This window comes from Trichosurus vulpecula, chromosome 2, assembly GCF_011100635.1.
Source record: "Trichosurus vulpecula isolate mTriVul1 chromosome 2, mTriVul1.pri, whole genome shotgun sequence".
NCBI classification, from domain to species: Eukaryota; Metazoa; Chordata; class Mammalia; order Diprotodontia; family Phalangeridae; genus Trichosurus; species Trichosurus vulpecula.
The window spans coordinates 99,140,386-99,158,475 of NC_050574.1; the positions used below are offsets into that span (position 1 = coordinate 99,140,386).

The window sequence follows — 18,090 nt, forward strand, 5'->3', positions numbered from 1 at the left end:
GGAAGTGACATGGTTATAACTAGAAAAAGTATTCGTGCTTCAGGTTGTACTAGATGACTTCTGATGTCATTTCCAATTTTAAGATTCTATGATTCCATGAAAAGAAAGATTGAGTGCTCTATGTATCTTGAACAAGGTTGAAAAAAACAAACTAACCTAGATGAGCCTGATACACATAGAGGAGAAAAAAGCAATGGCAGAATGGTTTGTCGTGATAGGAAAATGAATGTTAAATTAATGTCCTAGGCATTAGCCTTAAAAGTTCATCATTCTTACTTGATGGAATCCTAGTGTTAGAAGAGCCCTTAAAAGTAATTTAGTTTAATCTTTAACCTTCTCTGGGCATACAGTAATCTCTTCTATAATGTTCCTATCAGGTGATCTTCTGTGCAAGTGCTTTTAGCTACAGGAAGTTCGCAGTTTCATGAGGTCATCCATGACATTGTTGAATAGATCTGACTGTTGGGAAGTTATTCCTTTCTTTTTTTTTTTTTTTTGAGCTGAAATCTGTCTTCTCTGTAGCTTTTACCCGTTGGTTCCAGTCGTGTACTCCAGAGCAAAACTGAAAACATCTACACCTACTTCTACACAACAGCCCATCACGTCTTCCTATAGTCTTCTCTTTAAGCTAAATATCCCATTTATTTAGCCATTCCTTATATGGCATGGGTTTCTTCCCTTGGAATTATAGGACATGCAAGTTTATGATGGTCTCTTTAATAAAGTGTTGAGAATTGGGCACAGTTTTTTCAGATGTAGTCTAACTAGAAGAGGGTAAAGTGGAATTATTCTTCTAGTAATTAGGACATTTATTCCTCCAGCCTAGATTTGTGTTGCTTTCTTAACAATCACATCACACTGATTGTAAGTAGCAGTTGACTTTTGTTGTCTGAATAGTTTTAATTCTTTTACAATATATTATTCTTAACATGCTCTTTGGTTACCAGGCTTCAGAAGAAGTATCTAAGTCACTGCAAGCAATGAAGGAAATTCTCTGTGGTACAAATGATAAGGAACCACCCACAGAAGCTGTGGCTCAGTTAGCCCAAGAACTATATACTAGCGGACTGCTTGTAACCCTGATAGCCGACCTACAGCTGATAGACTTTGAGGTAAGTTGAGTCATCTGTCTCAGTGGGTCACTTGAGTGATTTAGTTTGAATGTGACTGTCAGTTAATCTTCTGTCGCTTTTCCAAATCATTAATTTCTTTCAGTTCAACAGATCAAAAGTGGGTAAAACTCAAATCTTCTGTAACTTTTTACATAGGTATATTATCCTTAAGTATTATGCATAGTTTCCTGAATCAGTAGTAAGCACTCATATTGGACTGAGACTATGTTTAGTTTTTAAGCTTTTAATAGACCTGCCTGGACTAAAAGAAAATTAACCAAAACACACACACACATGCACACACGCACACACACACACACACAGAAATAGGAAGCATGTTATTACTTGGTGAGCTCCTAAACTGTAGTAAATGCAGACACTGTACTACATGTCACGTAGTTCACCTACCTCCCTCTATCTAATGAATAAATGCATTGCAGCTTAGTGAAAAAACACCAGTTTGCAAGGCAGGAATCTTGGTTTATTTTGCTAGTTCAAATATTAGCTTACTGTTAAGACTGCAGGCTTGTAACAAGTAAACCTTTGTGGGCCAATTGAACTCTCAGAAATGGAGAGATGCTAGGCAGATTTTATCAGTAAGTTCTCAGCACACGGTTTTATCTATTACCTAATAATCGGCTATCCAGAGCATTCATGCATTGAATCAATGTACATAGTCATTTGGTCCACATAGCTGAGAATTAAGCATTTCAAAGCTAGGCTCAATTTTTTTGAGATCTTCCTTAAATGTTCCACACACTTGCCTTCCTTCCAAAGTAGAGTATATGGAAGGCAATTTAGTAATTGTTGCCTCATAGTCGTCATTACAGATATCTTTCATTGTGATGTAGCATAGATGATAATAGCACAAGCAATACTTTACCTAACAGTATATTCACTTAAAATAATTTGCTTTTATAGTGCTCAGCTAGATGTACATGTGATTGAACAGGCAGGCAGCATTCAAATTAACGTTTGTCAGTCTGCCTCTTGATATGCCTCCTGTCGAGTTTCATCCCTCCAAAGCCTCTTTCTGGGATCTTCAAAATATTGGCTTAAGTAGCAAAGAAGAAGCTAAGCTAATTGAATAAGGGAAAGCGGGAAGGAAAGGAGGGAAAAACAGATATAAGACCAAAGGAGAATAGACTATTTTTTTTAAGTACTAAAAGTAATTTTCTTTTTTTAATTGATAAATTGACAGCATACAAAGTGAAACTCAAAAAAATAAATGTCCAATAAAATATATTCCCTGAAAACATTTAAGCAAAATATAATATAGATTGTATATAATATAATAATATGTTCATAATGTAATAACATATAATAATAGATTATTCTGATTGATACAGATTTTCTTGTGTAACTGGTGAATTATCTCTGAAGGCAGTTCCAGAAGAGTTCTAAAAATATTTTGAACAATGTTAGTATCATTTGAAAAGGTATATAGTCTCCTACAGTGAAACCTTCAAAGACCTATAAAACTTATTTGGTTGATTGGCAAACATACTAAGAATTAGAGACTTCCATTAATTTATTACATTGGGATTAAGCCTTTATAATGGCCAATAAAAGGGAGAAAAGAAAGCCGTATTGCAGTGACTTTTACGCTCCATTATTATGACTCATGCCCAGGTTACATAGATGAAATAGAAATACTTGCCAAAGTGGATTTAAGATAAATAGTGTGTCTTTTAGTTTCTCTACCATTCAGACCCAAAGCACTGAGACTTTTTTTATATTGTAAAGCAACAAAATAGGGAAGAATAAAGGATTACAAATTCAGTGCATTAAAAAAGAATGTTAAAAATTTTTACACGTAATTGAAAAATTAAATATAAACATTAAAAGAAAAAATTCAGTGCAAATGGGGAATGGTTCATGTTTTGTATTCTAGAGCAGGTATGTTCTACATAACGTCAGGTTCAGAATGACCTACCTAATACTGAGAAAATGGTAGCTCAAGAAAGCAAGAAGGCTCCTTTGTGTTCAAGGGTTGTGGTGATCAGCTACTTGATCTATATCTATAGTTGTTACTGGGTTCCTCAAATGCATCCTCAAGGATTCCTGTAAAATTAAATTGGAAAACCTCATACTGAGGGCCTGCTATTTGTAGGAAAGACACTGTGCTAGGTACTAAAGATATAAACACAGAGAAAAAAGTCCCTGTCTTCAAGAAGTTTACATTCTATAGGGGAGAGAGGAAGAAGAGGTAGTACATAGCATGTAGACAATATATAATTTGAAACATTATTTCACGAGGGAAAAACTAATTATTATAATGGTTATAATAATGACTAATTTATAATAACTGGTACTAATAACTAATTGTTATAATGACTGCTAATAACTGAAGGGAATCAAGAAAGGCTTCATATAGGCTGATGTGTGTTATGAAAGAAGCTAGAGATTCCAGAGGTGAAAGTGAAGGGAGCACATTCTAGATTCAAGATGCTACTGCTTATTATTTGTTGATTATGAAAACCTTTTGATTTGTTAGAGTAAAATGCAACATTAAAAGATCTCTTCTGACAAGGTGCCTCCAATGTATACATAAAAACTGGTCAATATTCATTGAAATAAATGATAATAGTGACAACCTTATTTGGTTAATCATTAATATTAAGTAGATATAGCTCACAAATGGTGTCAGTCACAATGATGGAGTGTATCTAGTGCAGAGTCCAGTTGAAGAAATGCTCCCCATGGATAATGACATCCTCCAGTTTATGGCTGACAGTGCTTCCTGTATCAAGCTCTAAAACATTACAGAGCTCCCTAGAAGACATCCGTAATCATCCAAGAGTATATACCCTAACCACCCACACAAGAGAACTAAGTGGATAAAGAATGTCTACTGCTAGATTATTACGGAGTTAAATGGGTTACTTGTAGAGCTTGTCCATTAGTATGTACATTTGGGGCAAATAGTTCAAATGGACAGTGATTTAAACAGGAGAAGAATAGACTGTATTGACTTTGAGAAATTGCAAAGCTCCTTTAATGACCCCAAACTTCTCTCAGAAACAGAGGCATAATTTTTTAGCACCAGTACTTTACTGGTGTTATTGTATGACTGTGAGTCATGGAACACTCTAAGAAATTAAAAATAAGTGTCACAAAAGGGCAATGGAGAGATTTGTAGGGAATGTGATCAAGTTGCAACATAACAAATAAAAAAATTTGAAGTCTTGAAGTAAAGGTCATCATCAGGAAAATGTGTGCTAGCATACAAAGTGGGTTAGTGACATGGTAGGAGTGTGATCACAAATAGGCAGCTGAAGTGCTCCATTGGTACTCTAATAATGTCAGAAGAAGATGGGAAAGGCCTCTTCAAGGTGTCAACCATCTTGGAAGACAGGGCAGCAGTCACATGTGATGGGCAGACATGGATGGATGGCAATCCACAGCACTCAAGAAAACATTCAGAGCAGTGGAATCATAGGTCCATTTGAGTATTTAAGTTAAATCGTTAATGATTAAAACAATCATAATTATTGTAGTGATAATAATTTTTATTAATTTAGTTCAACATTTAGTAAGCACCTGCACAGTGAGTGTTTAATTGTTCAGCATGAAACCCGTATTCAAGGATTAAAGCTGGAGAGAGAAGTAAATCAAAGAAAACACCAACCAGTACAAAAAAAAATCCCTGAAAATCTAGAGAGCCATGAAAAGAAGGAACGAATAACTCTGTAACATCTGCAAAGCAGAAACTCAAACCCTGAGGCTCTATTTCATACCCATCAGATTGGCTAAGTTGACAAGGAAAATGACAAATGTTGGACGGGCTGCAGGAAAACAGGCACATTGATGCACTGTTGGTGGAAATGTAAATTGGTCCAGCCATTATGGAAACAGGTCTGAACTATGTCCCCCAAAGTTATCAGACTGTGTATACCCTTTAACCAAGGAATACCATTATTACAAATATTACCATTATTAATTACATTAAGGCCTATACCTTAAAGAAATCAAAGAATGAGGAAAAGGACTGAGCAAAAAGGGAGATATGGAAGGACTAAGGACACAGCTTAGGAGGAGTGGAATGACCAGAAACTTGGGTCAGATAAGGGAATTTCCAAGGTCTGGTTCTTGTAGGTGGAGTTGTTTTGAATGCTGATGAGATCTGTACAAGACAGCTCTCAGAAGTGGCTGAATTAAATGGAAATGGAAGTCAGAAGAGTTGAAGTAAAGAATTTGTTAGACTAAAGTGCTAGGATCATTCATGTGTATGGGTATTGAAGTCCTTGAGGAGAAATAATTTCCAGTAGAATTTACCTGTCCTATCTTTCCCTTTCGACCTGCAGTTCTATGGTTGTTCCTGTTGGAACATGGAAGAAGCAGATCTGTTGACAGGCCGTCAGAAATAATAAAAAGAAACAAAAGAGAAGCTCTGTTTCAATCCTGTTTCTGCCACTAACTAGCTATATGATCTTGAGTCACTTCTCCCAGTCTGTTTCTTGACCTGTAACTTGAGGGGATTGGCCTCAGTCTTTAAGGTCCCTTCCAGCTCTAAAGCTCATGCTCTTAGTTCAGTAACACATTTCTCTTAGTGATAGAACCACCTGTTAAAGAGCATGTCCGTAAGGCATTTGATGGAAACCTTTCATAACAACATTTTGAGACCAACAGACTTCAAGGGAATCTGTTTATATCCAGGACTTCTCTAAGAAATCCAGGCTATTCTGAACTTATTTATTTTATGAAAACGGAGGTTTGTCCAGGATAATCCCGAGTTTGGAGGCAGCCACAGGCTATCTTATGACAGCTTACTTTTTCTGCAGGAGAAACCCCTTCCATGAACTTTCAAGGTCACTTGCATCAATCAGTCAATTAATAAGCATTTATCAATCACATATTATATATTGAGCACTGTCCTTGGTGCTGGGTACATAAAGACCAAAAACAAATGAAGCAATCCTTGCTCTCAAGGAGCCTTCATTCTACCAGGACCAAAATAGACCTTCAGAATAATGTGGTGAAACTTTGTTTTACATTTTACATAAAGATGAACAAGGTTACTAAGAGGTGGCGTTTAAGTGGATCTTGACCCATATGAACTTCATCTCTTGCCAAGATATTCAGTTTGCTTGTCTTTTTCCTCTAAGTACTCATACCCAGCCCTCTTCAGGGCTGTTTATCCACCTTTGGTGTCCACCTCTGTGTAGCATGCACAGCGGTCACTCCTAGGTAAAACCATGTTATCTTGGCAGATGGACTAAACCAGGTTTAGGGTAGCCAACAGGCTATTGTGAACAGTCATTGTGAGTTAAGGAGATATCTACCCCTAAGCATGTGATGACTTCCCCCAGAGGAATGGGCAGATGAGAACAGTTTGTCCCAGTGGCCATGAAGGTGCCTGAAGCAGGCACTGTAGAGTACTTAGAGCTTGGTTAGACATCAAAGATGCCAAGAGTATCCACTGTATCCCAGGCCATGGCTGGTCATCTTGATTTTTGACTTGTCACTGGACTCCAGTGACTCTGGAAGAGAGTGAGGTTGACGACTTTGTGTAACTCTGCCTCACTTAAATCCAAGTCACACACAAGTCAAGACATCATGTCTTGATGTCATTGGTGCCCTTGGAAAGGACAAACAGCAACAACAAGAAGAATAACTCATACTTTCCCTCCTTATTTGTGAAAAGTTTTTTAAAAGGTCAGTCATTATAGCTTTTTATTGATTATGAAATGAATAATGGAAAATGAATAATCCATGTATTCATATATTTCAAGGTAATTTCATATATTTCAATAATAGAAAAATGAATAATAAAAAACATTTGCAGCTATTTTTCTCAAGTTATGCTTTTCTATTTTCTCTGTATTGTCATAGATGCAAAGTCATTAGTGAGGGACCACGTTTACCTCTCTGTTTTCTAGATTATCTCTTTCACTATATTAAAAAGTTGTAGTTATGGAAAAAGTATAATCAGCATGAACTCTTGAATAACATTTTGGTTTTTGTTTCTTTTTTTTATTCTACCAATAAAATCATGGTTAGTCAATCCATATCCATATCATATGCCATTAGGAACTTAGCAATCATCAACAAACATGAAGATTTCAGTATACAAAGAACAAAAAAGAGGATTATATATGAATTATTGAACTTAAGTACACTTTTTAAAAAGTTATATGTTAAATATGTCATGTTTGTTTCTTTAACAGGGGAAAAAAGATGTAACCCAGATATTTAACAACATATTGAGAAGACAGATAGGTACTCGAAGTCCTACAGTGGAATACATTAGTGCACATCCTCATATCTTATTTATGCTTCTTAAAGGGTAGGTGCTTTTGTTTTTTGTTGTCTTTACACAACAATGGTGTGTTAAAAAGTTTTAGTTATCGAATAACTGTCTTGTTAATGGCATACTGAATTTGCTACATCTCAAATGTTATCAGTACTATTTTTTTAAAAATCAGGATATATGGGTGTGGAGCCAAGATGGCAGAGTAAAGGCAGAGACTTGCTTGAGCTCTCTCCCAAACCCCTCAAAATATCTGTAAAAAATGACTCTAAACAAATTCTAGAGCAGCAGAACCCACACAATGACAGAGTGAAACAAATTTCCAGCCCAAGACAACCTGGAAGGTCAACAGGAAAGGTCTGTTGCACCAGTCTGAGAGAAGAGCACAGTCCAGCATGGTTTACTGGCATAGCCGGGTCCAGAGCAGGCCTCAGGGCACTGAATCACTGGCAGCTGTGACGGTTTCCAGACTTCTCAACCCACAAATGCCAAAGACAACTTAGAAAGTCAGTAGGAAAGGTCTGTTGGACGTGGATGAGAGAGAAGAGCGGTCTAGCCCCAACCCCAGGGTGGCAGCAGTGATGGCAGCAGCAGTGGCTTGCTTCCAGTGCTCTGGGCCCACAGACAGTGGGGGGATCCAGTGGCTAATCAGAGGTGGATTGCAGGGATCTCTTTGGTGGCTCTGAGGCAGGATTCTCTTGCTTTGTCTATCCTTGGATCAGGTCACAGTCCTGGGTGGCAGTCCCAGGGTGGGGAGGAGTGCTGGTGTGGCAGAGCTTGTGGAAGAGGTGGACAGGGAACCCTCCTCACAGTTCCAAGGCAGAAAAGAGTGCTTGTGGTCACTCACAGATCAGAGCACAGATCAGGAGAGGAGTAAACACCTCTTCTTTCATCATATAACCTTGGAAGAACTGAAAATTTACAGGTCCCTAGAAATATCTCTGAAAACAGCTGCACAAAACCCCTGAAGCTTGAGACAGAATACCCTCCACACTGGAAGCGAGACTTACCGTAACAAAGAGTGAAAAAGTCAAGTAATTGGCTGGGAAAATGAACAAACAGCAGAAAAATACTTAGACTATAGAATCTTACTTTGGTGACAAGGAAGATCAAAACATACAACCAGAAGAAGACAACAAAGTCAAAGCTCCTACATCCAAAGTCTCCAAGAAAAATATGAATTGGTCTCAGGCTATGGAAGAGCTCAAAAAGGATTTTAAAAATCAAGTAAGAGAAGTAGAGGAAAAATTGGGTAGAGAAATGAGTGATGCAAGAAAATCATGAAAAATGAGTCAATAGCTTGCTAAAGGAGACACAAAAATTTGCTGAAGAAAATAACACCTTTAAAAATAGACAAACCCAAATGGTAAAAGAGGTCCAAAAAGCCAATAAGGAGAAGAATGCCTTGAAAAGTAATGGAAAAGGAAGTCCAAAAGCTCACTGATGAACATAATTCCTTAAAAACTAGAATTGAGCAAATGGAAGCTCATGACTTTATGAGAAATCAAGAAAGTATAAAACAGAACCAAAAGAATGAAAAAATGGGAGACAATGTGAAATATCTCATTGGAAAAACCACTGACCTGGAGAATAGATCCAGGAGAGATAATTTAAAAATTATTGGACTATCTGAAAACCATAATCAAAAAAAGAGCCTAGACATCATCTTTCATCATTATCAAGGAAAACTTCCCTGATATTCTAGAACCAGAGAGTAAAATAGAAATGGAAAGAATCCACCCATCACCTCCTGAAAGAGATCCCAAAAGGAAAACTCCTAGGAATGTTGTAGCCAAATTCCAGAGTTCCCAGGCCAAGGAGAAAATATTACAAGCAGCCAGAAAGAAACAATTTAAGTATTGTGGAAACACAATCAGGATAGTACAAGATCTAGCAGCTTCTACATTAAGGGATCTAAGGGCTTGAAATATTATATTCTGGAGGTCAAAGGAACTAGGATTAAAACTAAAAATCATCTACCCAGCAAAACTGAATATAATACTTCAGGGAAAAAAATAGACATTCAATGAATAGAGGACTTTTAAGCATTTTTTGATGAAAAGACCAGAGCTGAATAGAAAACTTGAAAAGGTGAACAGGAAAGAGAAATCATAAGGGACTTATTAAAGTTGAACTGTTTTGTTTACATTCCTACATGGAAAGGTGATATTTGTAACTCATGAGACCTTTTTCAGTATTAGGGTAGTTGGAGGGAATATATATATATATATATATATATATATATATATATATATATATACATACATACATATGTATATATATATATGCATATGTATATGTATAGACAGAGGGCACAGGTGTGAGTTGAATATGAAGGGATAATATCTAAAAAATAAAATTAAGGGGTGAGAGAGGAATGTGCTGGGAGAAAGAGAAAGGGAGAGGTAGAATGAGGTAAGTTATTCACATACAAGAGGCAAGAAAAAGTTTTTACAATGGAGGGGAAGAGGGGGAATGTGAGAGGGAATGAGTGAAGCTTACTGTTATCAGATTTGGTTTAAGTAGGAAATAACATACCCACTCAACTGGGTATGTAAATCTATCTTGTCCTACAGGAAAGTAGGGGGGAAGAGGATAAGAGAAGGGGAAATGACAGAAGGGAGGGCAAATGGGAGAAGGGGGTAATCAGAAGCAAACACTTTTGAGGAGGGACAGGGTCAAAAGAGGGAATAGAATTAATGGGGGGGTGGGATAGGATGGAGGGAACTATAGATAGCCTTTTACAACATGACTGTTATACATGACTACACATGTATAACCTATATTGAATTGCTTGCCTTCTCAATAAGAGTGGGTGGGGAAGGGAGGAAGGGAGAGAATGTGGAACTCAAAGTTTTAAAAACAAATGTTAAAAACTGTTTTTACATGCAACTGGGAAATAAGATATGCTGGCAATGGTGCATAGAAATCTATCTTGCCCTACAGGAAAATAGAAGAGAAGGGGATAGGAGAAGGGGGGCGGGGATGATAGAAGGGAGGGCATATTGGGAGAAGGGGTAATCAAAATGCACACTGTCTTGGGGTAGGACGAGGGAGGGGAGAGATGGAGAGAAAATATGGAACTCAAAATCTTGTAGAAGTGAATGTTGAAAGCTAAAAATAAATTGATTAATTAGTTTTTAAAAAATATTATTAGGCCAAAGTAATCTGTTTTGTATTTTTTATGTATTTATGTATTTTTGTTCTTTATGTATTATGTATTTATGTATTATGGTAAATGGTTCTTTATTTATTATGGTAAATGAACTGGAAAATTAACTAGTGCATGGACAGAAAATTTTTGATTGTCTTACTAAATTCAACCAAATGGAAATAAAAGCAGACATGTCCTGTTTAAAAAAAAAAAAACCAGACATGAGGAACAGGATGCTTTCAGAAAAACCTGGAATGACTTATATGGACTGATGGAAAGTGATGTGAGTTGAACCAGGAGAACATTGTACGTAGTAACAGTAATATTGTATGATGATCTATTGTATGATGGATGATTTAGTTATTCTCAGCAATACAGTGATACAAGACCATTTAAGGACTTATGATAAAAAATGCTATCTACCTCCAGAGGTTTCTGAGTGCAGATTCAAGCATACTTTATAACTTAAATAAAAAAGATCAGGACACGAGCCATTAGTAGTTATACATCCTTACTTAGTAGCTACCTATCTATGTACTCCAAGAGTCCTGAAGCATCCTAGCATCTTCAGCACACTATAGGAATAAATGGGACACACTGGGCCTTTGGATAACCAGTTATCTGGCTCCTTGGGTCACTTAACTGTGGCTTCGGGTTGTCTTTTTATACTCATATACTTCTGTGGCTCATTGGGTCCTTTAGCTGGTCTTAAGTCTCAGAAAGCCCAAACTAATCAAAATTACAGTCATTGGATGACAGGTGTTTCTGCTCCACCCCATATGTCTAGTAAAATAAGTCTTGGCACCAAACAACTTCTTTAAATTCATCAGACATTGATTAAGTACCTACTTTGTGCTAAGCGCTGAGAAAGCAAAGATTAAAAAAGGATACATTCCTACTGTCATAGAACTTAACATTCTCCTGTGGAAAGGCAACTTGTGTGCAAGTAGGTATAGGAGAAGGTAGATGTGAGAGGGGAGCAAAAGAGAGACCCAAAGTACAGGGGTAGCTGATGGATGTATAGTATTTCAAGGTCTATTGTGGGGAAGGAGATAAAACTGATATTTGTTGGCCCTAGAAGACTGAACTAGGAACTATGGGGAGAAATTGAAAAGAGACAGTTTTGGGTTAGATATAAGGGAAAAAATTATTAACAATTAGTTTTATCCAAACGTATAATGGGCTGCCCATTGCTTGTTGTCACAGAATTCCCTTTTTAATTCTAGGGTCAATTTAACTGCCTCCTTACTGAACTATTAAATAGAGTTAAGCATGAATATTCCTTAGTTTTGAAATATCTGAACTTTTATTATTTTTATTCATAGATGATTTGGGAGTGAACAGTTAAATGTTATATATTTTATGTATTTCAATTTTAGAGAAAAATATGTATATCATTGTCACTGATCAAATCAGTTCTATGATTCATGCTTGGACTTCTAGCCTAATTTTTATTTATGAAAATTAGAACCTTGAATGTGTTTAATGTGAAAATTAGCATCTCTATGGTGCAGAGACAGAAGCCAAAAAGGAGGCCCATTTTTATCTGATAAAGATGAGTAGGAGCCCAGCATGGCTAGGCGGCAGGGAGAATGGGAATTCTACATTTTAAATATAAATGCCCCTTATTCTTGGTCCTAGGAAAGAGTATTAAATCTCTCTATCGTATATAGCCCTGTGTCCTCTACGGTAAAAATATAGGTTTTCATTTTTGAGGCTGAAGTCATACTAAATGGACAACATCCAAACCTTTTTAGAATGCGTATGTCACTTTCATTTTAATTTCCTAGGTTCATATGGTTTAGTAATTTGAAACCCTTTGAGTTTACTAATCCAACTCTATGAGAAAAACTCCTTGCTGGAGGCCAACATTTTTTATGGATTAACTAAATGTAAAGTTGTCAAAAATCTAATTGAAAATTCAAGGCACCTTAATGTGTTTTTAAATACGAAGAATGTTACAGAATCATTCCTTTAAATCAGAAGTAGTTTAATATTACATTATCTTGTATCTCTTTTAAATTCTTTTATATTAATCCAAGCAAAATAACACTAAATTTAGCTTAAAGCAGATATGGCCCACTTCATCCTCAGCCATCCTGACCTCATTTATGCCAGTTGGGCAGTCTGGTATCCTGTGATTAATTTTCTTCTTTTTTTTCATATAATCTGACATTTCAGTTTGTAAAATTATGTACTAGGCAAGTAAGCTGTGATCAGTCTTAGCAAGAATCATTCCCTTTGGAGAGTTTCAAAAGGACCTCACCTGATACCCTAGTTATTATTATATTCAAAATATCTTGAAAGATACTGAAATCTGATTTCCTGCTCCACCCCCCCCCCCCCGCCCCAGAAATTCTTGTTTTAAAAGCAAACATGCTTCCTAGTGAAAAACAGAAGTAACTATGCTGAGGAGGCCTAGTGTTTATTGAATGGCATCATACAAAAATTTTCCAGTACTGCCTGACATAGTTTGCCTCCAGCAGTAATAACAAAGGTCATTTTTTTTCCTCAGCATAATGTGAGCTCTGTTGTTAAGTGGGCAGATTTCCTTCTAGTCATTTCCTGTGTTAGTTATACTTACTGTGGTTGTTGTACTGCTAGCTTGAATAATTGTTCTTACCTTTTGACTCATTGTACATTGATACCACTCACTCCCAGATTCTTAAGCTTAATAAGTAATATAGCATTATTCATTGATTATTTACACATCAGCATGTATATACAGCAGACTCCACTGTGATGGTTTACTGTAATGACAAAGTCAGGGATAACATAAAGCCTGTAAATTATGTGTGTACTTGGGATAGCTAGTCAAGGAAGAAAAATTGGTAGATTAATTACTTCTATCTATACTTCACTTTTAAAGTCTAAACAGTCATTTTGTCATTCTTTGTGACTTGGAGCAAATTATTTCCATGTGAAAGTGGTGACTGAATTTTATTCCCTGGTATGAAATGCACTACTTGTGAATATGCAAACCCAGTTTCTTTTACTCCATCACAACCCCTTAGGTATAGAAGTAAACTGCTCACCTGTTTATTAACAATAGGGTAGTAGTAATAATAATAACTGACTTTATGGTGCTTTGTGGTTTGCACAATGCTGTAGAGCTTTACAGCCACCCTGTGGGGGGGCTTGTATTTTTATCCTCATTTTAGAGATGAGGAAACTGAGGCTCAGAGAGGTTAATTGACTTTTCCATGGTCACACGACTAATGTAAGCATTGGATAGGTCGTGTTTGTTTCTTATTCTTTTGGGGATACTTTACCTGCTTTTAGACTTTAGTTGTGATATTATCACAAATAGTAGGTATCTGGGTGATACATTATATTCAACAGATTGGTTATCAGAGATTATCAATTTAGAGCTGGAAGGGACCATAGAGATTATATAGTCTAATCCTCTAATTTTACAGATGAAGAAACTGAGGGGGGTTAGAGAAGTTAAGTGACTTGCCCAAAATTACACTACTTAATTAAGTGGCAGACTTTTTATGGTTCATTCCTTCAGTCATGTCCTCCTCTTCATGACCCTGTGGACCAGTACTGCCCCTAGGGTTTTCTTGGCAAAGATACTGGTTTGACATTTCCTTCTCCATGGATTAAGGCAAACAAGGTTAAGTGACTTGCCCAGGGTCACACAGCTAGTAAGAGCATGAGGCTGGATTTGAAGTTGGGTCTTCCTGACTCCAGGCCCAGCACTCTGTGCACTATTGGTACCACCTAGTTGCCTCTGGTTTTCTGATGAAAAATCCATTTCACTAAAGCACTCTGTTGTAGTGAGTTTAACTGGTAACCAGAGTGGCTTTCACGTAGATCACAGAACTATGGATACTATAATCAGCTATAGCAGCTGTGGGAGGAATGCCATAGGCCTTATCAAGCTGCCAGATGTTGTCACCTAGGCTGATATGTGGACAATCCCTATGAAAGATTGACTATTGATACCATTTACTTATTCTACACAGAAGAGGTGGTTTAAAAGTTATAGGTGAAAGAGACCTATCACGTACATTTAACAAGGTTAATGGACAAAAACCAGTTATATAATTTCACTGTCATCATATGTTGTTATTTTTTAATATCATTTTAAGGACTGAAATTCAGATCTAACTATTAAATGTAAGTGTTCAGTTTGCAGCGTTTTATTGAAAAACCAGGACATTAGCAGTGTTACTGGGTAGCACAATGGATAGAGTGCTGGGCCTGTATTCACAAACACCTGAATTCAAATCTAGCCCCAGACACTTCCTAGCTGTGTGACTCTTGGCAAGTCACTTAACCTCTGTTTTCCTCAGTTTCCTCATCTGTAAAATGGAGATGGTAACAACACCTACCACTCAAGGTTGTTGTGAAGATCAGATGAAGTGATGATGGTACCATGCCCAGCACAGTGCCTGACACAGTAAGCATTATATAGATATTGGCTTTACTATCTATTATCTGGGGCTAAGAAAGTCAGTCTGGTCCACTATCTGTTCAACAGCCCTTCAGATGCTTGAAGGATGGCCATCAGGTCTAGGTAAGTCTTCAATTCTGCAAGCTAAACACTGGTCCTTCCATCTGGTCTTTGTGTGACATGATCCTGAGGCTTCTCAGCATCCTGGTTTGCCTCCTCTGGATGTGCTTTAGCACGTCAGTTTTCTTCCCCAAAAGTGGGGCCCACAGCCGACTACTTTCAGGCACAGCCAGACCAGCCACTCTCTCAAGATCAGTGTTTTGATGGCCATATCACACTACCAATTCCTTGGCATTGCAATGTACTCAAACTCCAAAACCTTTTTTCAGATCCATGGCTTCGTAGTCATTTTGTACTTGAGATGTTGAGTTTTTCAATCCACATGTAAGACTACATATCAAATGAGAAAAGATATACACAGTGCTTTGCAAACCTTAAAATGCTGTGTAACTGATAGCAATTTATCCATATTAAATTTCCTCTTAGTAGCTTGCAAAGAGGTAGCTTGCAAAGATTCAGTGACTGTCCAGTGGGCCTCAGTCATGAATATCTGGGTTCCAGTCCCCTCTCCGACACATTCTAGCTACTGTGTAACCATGGGCAAGAGAGGTTGGATTTGTTATATCCAAGTGGCAGTTGATGATCATGGTGTACATTTGATTAAAATATTTCATCTCTCGGCTCCACATCTCCAGGACTGCTTCTTGGGTGTATTTTTTCCTGACTTGTTCCATCTACTTTTCCCCAAGATGGGTCTTCTAAATGTGATTCTTGCTCTAGTGAGACTCTGCTTCAGCATGACCTTTGAGCACCATCAGCAAGTCCCCATGGAAACAAAGATGGCTAGTTTTGCATACTGACCATTTTGTTTCCCAGTTAATTACTTGTTCTTTTTAATCAATTAACCTGCCTCTCTACATTTTCTAACCTCAGTATGTGAACCTATGAACTTTTTCCATGTTGTTTTTTTCATGATTTGTCAATTAAAGTCTATCACGAGGTCAAAGATTTAGAGCTGAAAGTGACCATGTGTATCATAAAGTCCATCCCCCTTATTTTACAGGCAAGGAAATGGCAGCATATAGTAAGTGCTTAATAAATGCTTTTTCACTCATTCACACATTTGAATCCAGGTCCTGATTCTGAATCTAGTTATCTTTTATAACACATAAATACCGTAAATATATATTTATGTACTTGTGTTCCACCATTTGGTTTTTTTTTTTCTTTTTTGAGCCCAGGTCTCCCTATATTGCCCAGGTTGGAAAATATGACAGTTAGTGATAGGCCCCATCCCACTAACTCTGATCAGCCTGAAAGCTCTGACCTGCTCTATTTCTGACTCGGGCCAGTTTGCCCCTGCTGAAGCAACTTGGGCCTCCCTCCCACTGCCAGAGAGGAAGCCATATTGCCACCATATTGATGCCAGACTTGGAGTGGACACCCAAGCAGCTTAGCCCTGAGCTCAAACAATCTACCAGCCTTATTTCCTGCCTGTAGCAGAGATTACAGGTGTGTACTACCACATCTGGTTCCTCCATTAAAATGTATGCTCCTTGCAAATAGGCATTTTTTCCACTCATTGTATTTGTATCCCCAGCACTTAGTCTAGTGCCTGGCACATAGTAGGCACTTAATAAATACCTGTTGATTCATCAGCATATGGCAGTTCACTGCCCAAATAATCTGCATTCTAAAGGTCATAAACGCTACTGCAATTTTGATTTTATGCCACATTATAGTCTTCAGCTATTTGGGTTTGTGTGTGTATGACTGTGTGAATGAGCTGAAAAGTATCAGCAATAACTAACAGAGGAAAAAAATACCCTGTAAAGAGAAGAACTAGTTTGAGATAGGTATGGAAAGAATCAAGTCATAGGTTGCTGATTTATCACTCCATCTATAATTATGGGTTTCAGAGTCAGCCACCCAAATGACAGGTGTGACTTTGCAAAGAATGACCATTGCTAGTTAATTATTATATCAATCTGTGAGCAACAAAAACTAACATTTAACTTTAAATTCCCTAGTAAGCTAGCAACAGTCAAGGAAGAAAAAGTCTACTAGAACTTTATCATTGTAATTAAAAGTAATACTACCACCTACGTATAGCACTTTACAATTTAGAAGGTATTGTTCTCACAACAAAACTGTAAGACAATACAAGCACCGTTGTTACTCCCATCTTAACAGATTATAGGATGATAGCCTTACAGACTTGGAGCTGGAAGGGACCCCAGAGGCCAGCCAGTCCAACCCCCTAATTTTATATTGAGCAATCTGAAGCAGGCAGAGGTTAAGCGAGCGGCCCAGGGTCACAGATCTCATAAATGTTTGCAGTGAGAAGAGGGAACTATAAAGCTCAGGGGGGTTAAAGGATTTGCCCAAGGTCATACACCTTGAACCCCGATTTCCTGATCCAGTCATTTTTGCCTTTGTACCCTCAGCACGTGGTAAGCGTTTAATAAGCTTTTGTTGAACTGAATTGCTCTTTTGGACATACCCAGCGATGAACATACTCATACCTATTCATAACCTTCAGATGTCCCAGTGACTCTGAACTCCTGAAGATTATCATCTAAATGGGGAAACAGATCACTTCTCTTCTGAAGCTGTTGCCTCGTTTTTCACCTCTCCCTCTGCCGTCACTTACATAACCCTACTGTTTATTTGCACCATGACCCCCAGTCCCATGACCCCTCAGTTCTCTCCCAGGCCATCTCTCCTGCGCTAGCCACTCTCTACTCTTCTCCCCGCCTTGACTCCTTGGTGAATCAGATCAACTCTACACCATCCTCCTCCCTTGAATCCCTAGCCCCCTCATCATATTGCCCATTACACCCCAGCCAACCTCAGTCTTGGATCACTCCCACCACTTGTCATCTTCACTCCTCCACATGTGCTGCTGAACAACAGTGGAGAAAATCACACAACTGTTCTTTCTTAATCCACTATAAATTTATGTTACATAACCTCATTTGGGTCCTCTCTGCTGCTTGGCGATCCTGCTATACCTCCCTTATTAACTCATTTTCCCACTCTCCACAGCAGCTCAAACCTTGTCATCCATCCTCAGACTTGCTATGGTTCCCCCTGTCCCCACTCTCTC

The 18,090-nt window shown here is 37.8% G+C and overlaps 1 protein-coding gene across 2 annotated transcripts in view; it reads left to right on the top strand.

The window, feature by feature from the left end:
• Positions 1–18,090, top strand: part of CAB39L (calcium binding protein 39 like) — a 152,351-nt gene that overhangs the window by 89,469 nt on the left and 44,792 nt on the right. For both annotated transcript variants that reach the window (XM_036747237.1, XM_036747236.1), the window contains 2 exons: positions 948–1,112; positions 7,283–7,401. In XM_036747237.1, the coding sequence (XP_036603132.1) occupies positions 948–1,112; positions 7,283–7,401 (284 nt within the window). The remainder of the gene's footprint in view (positions 1–947; positions 1,113–7,282; positions 7,402–18,090) is intronic.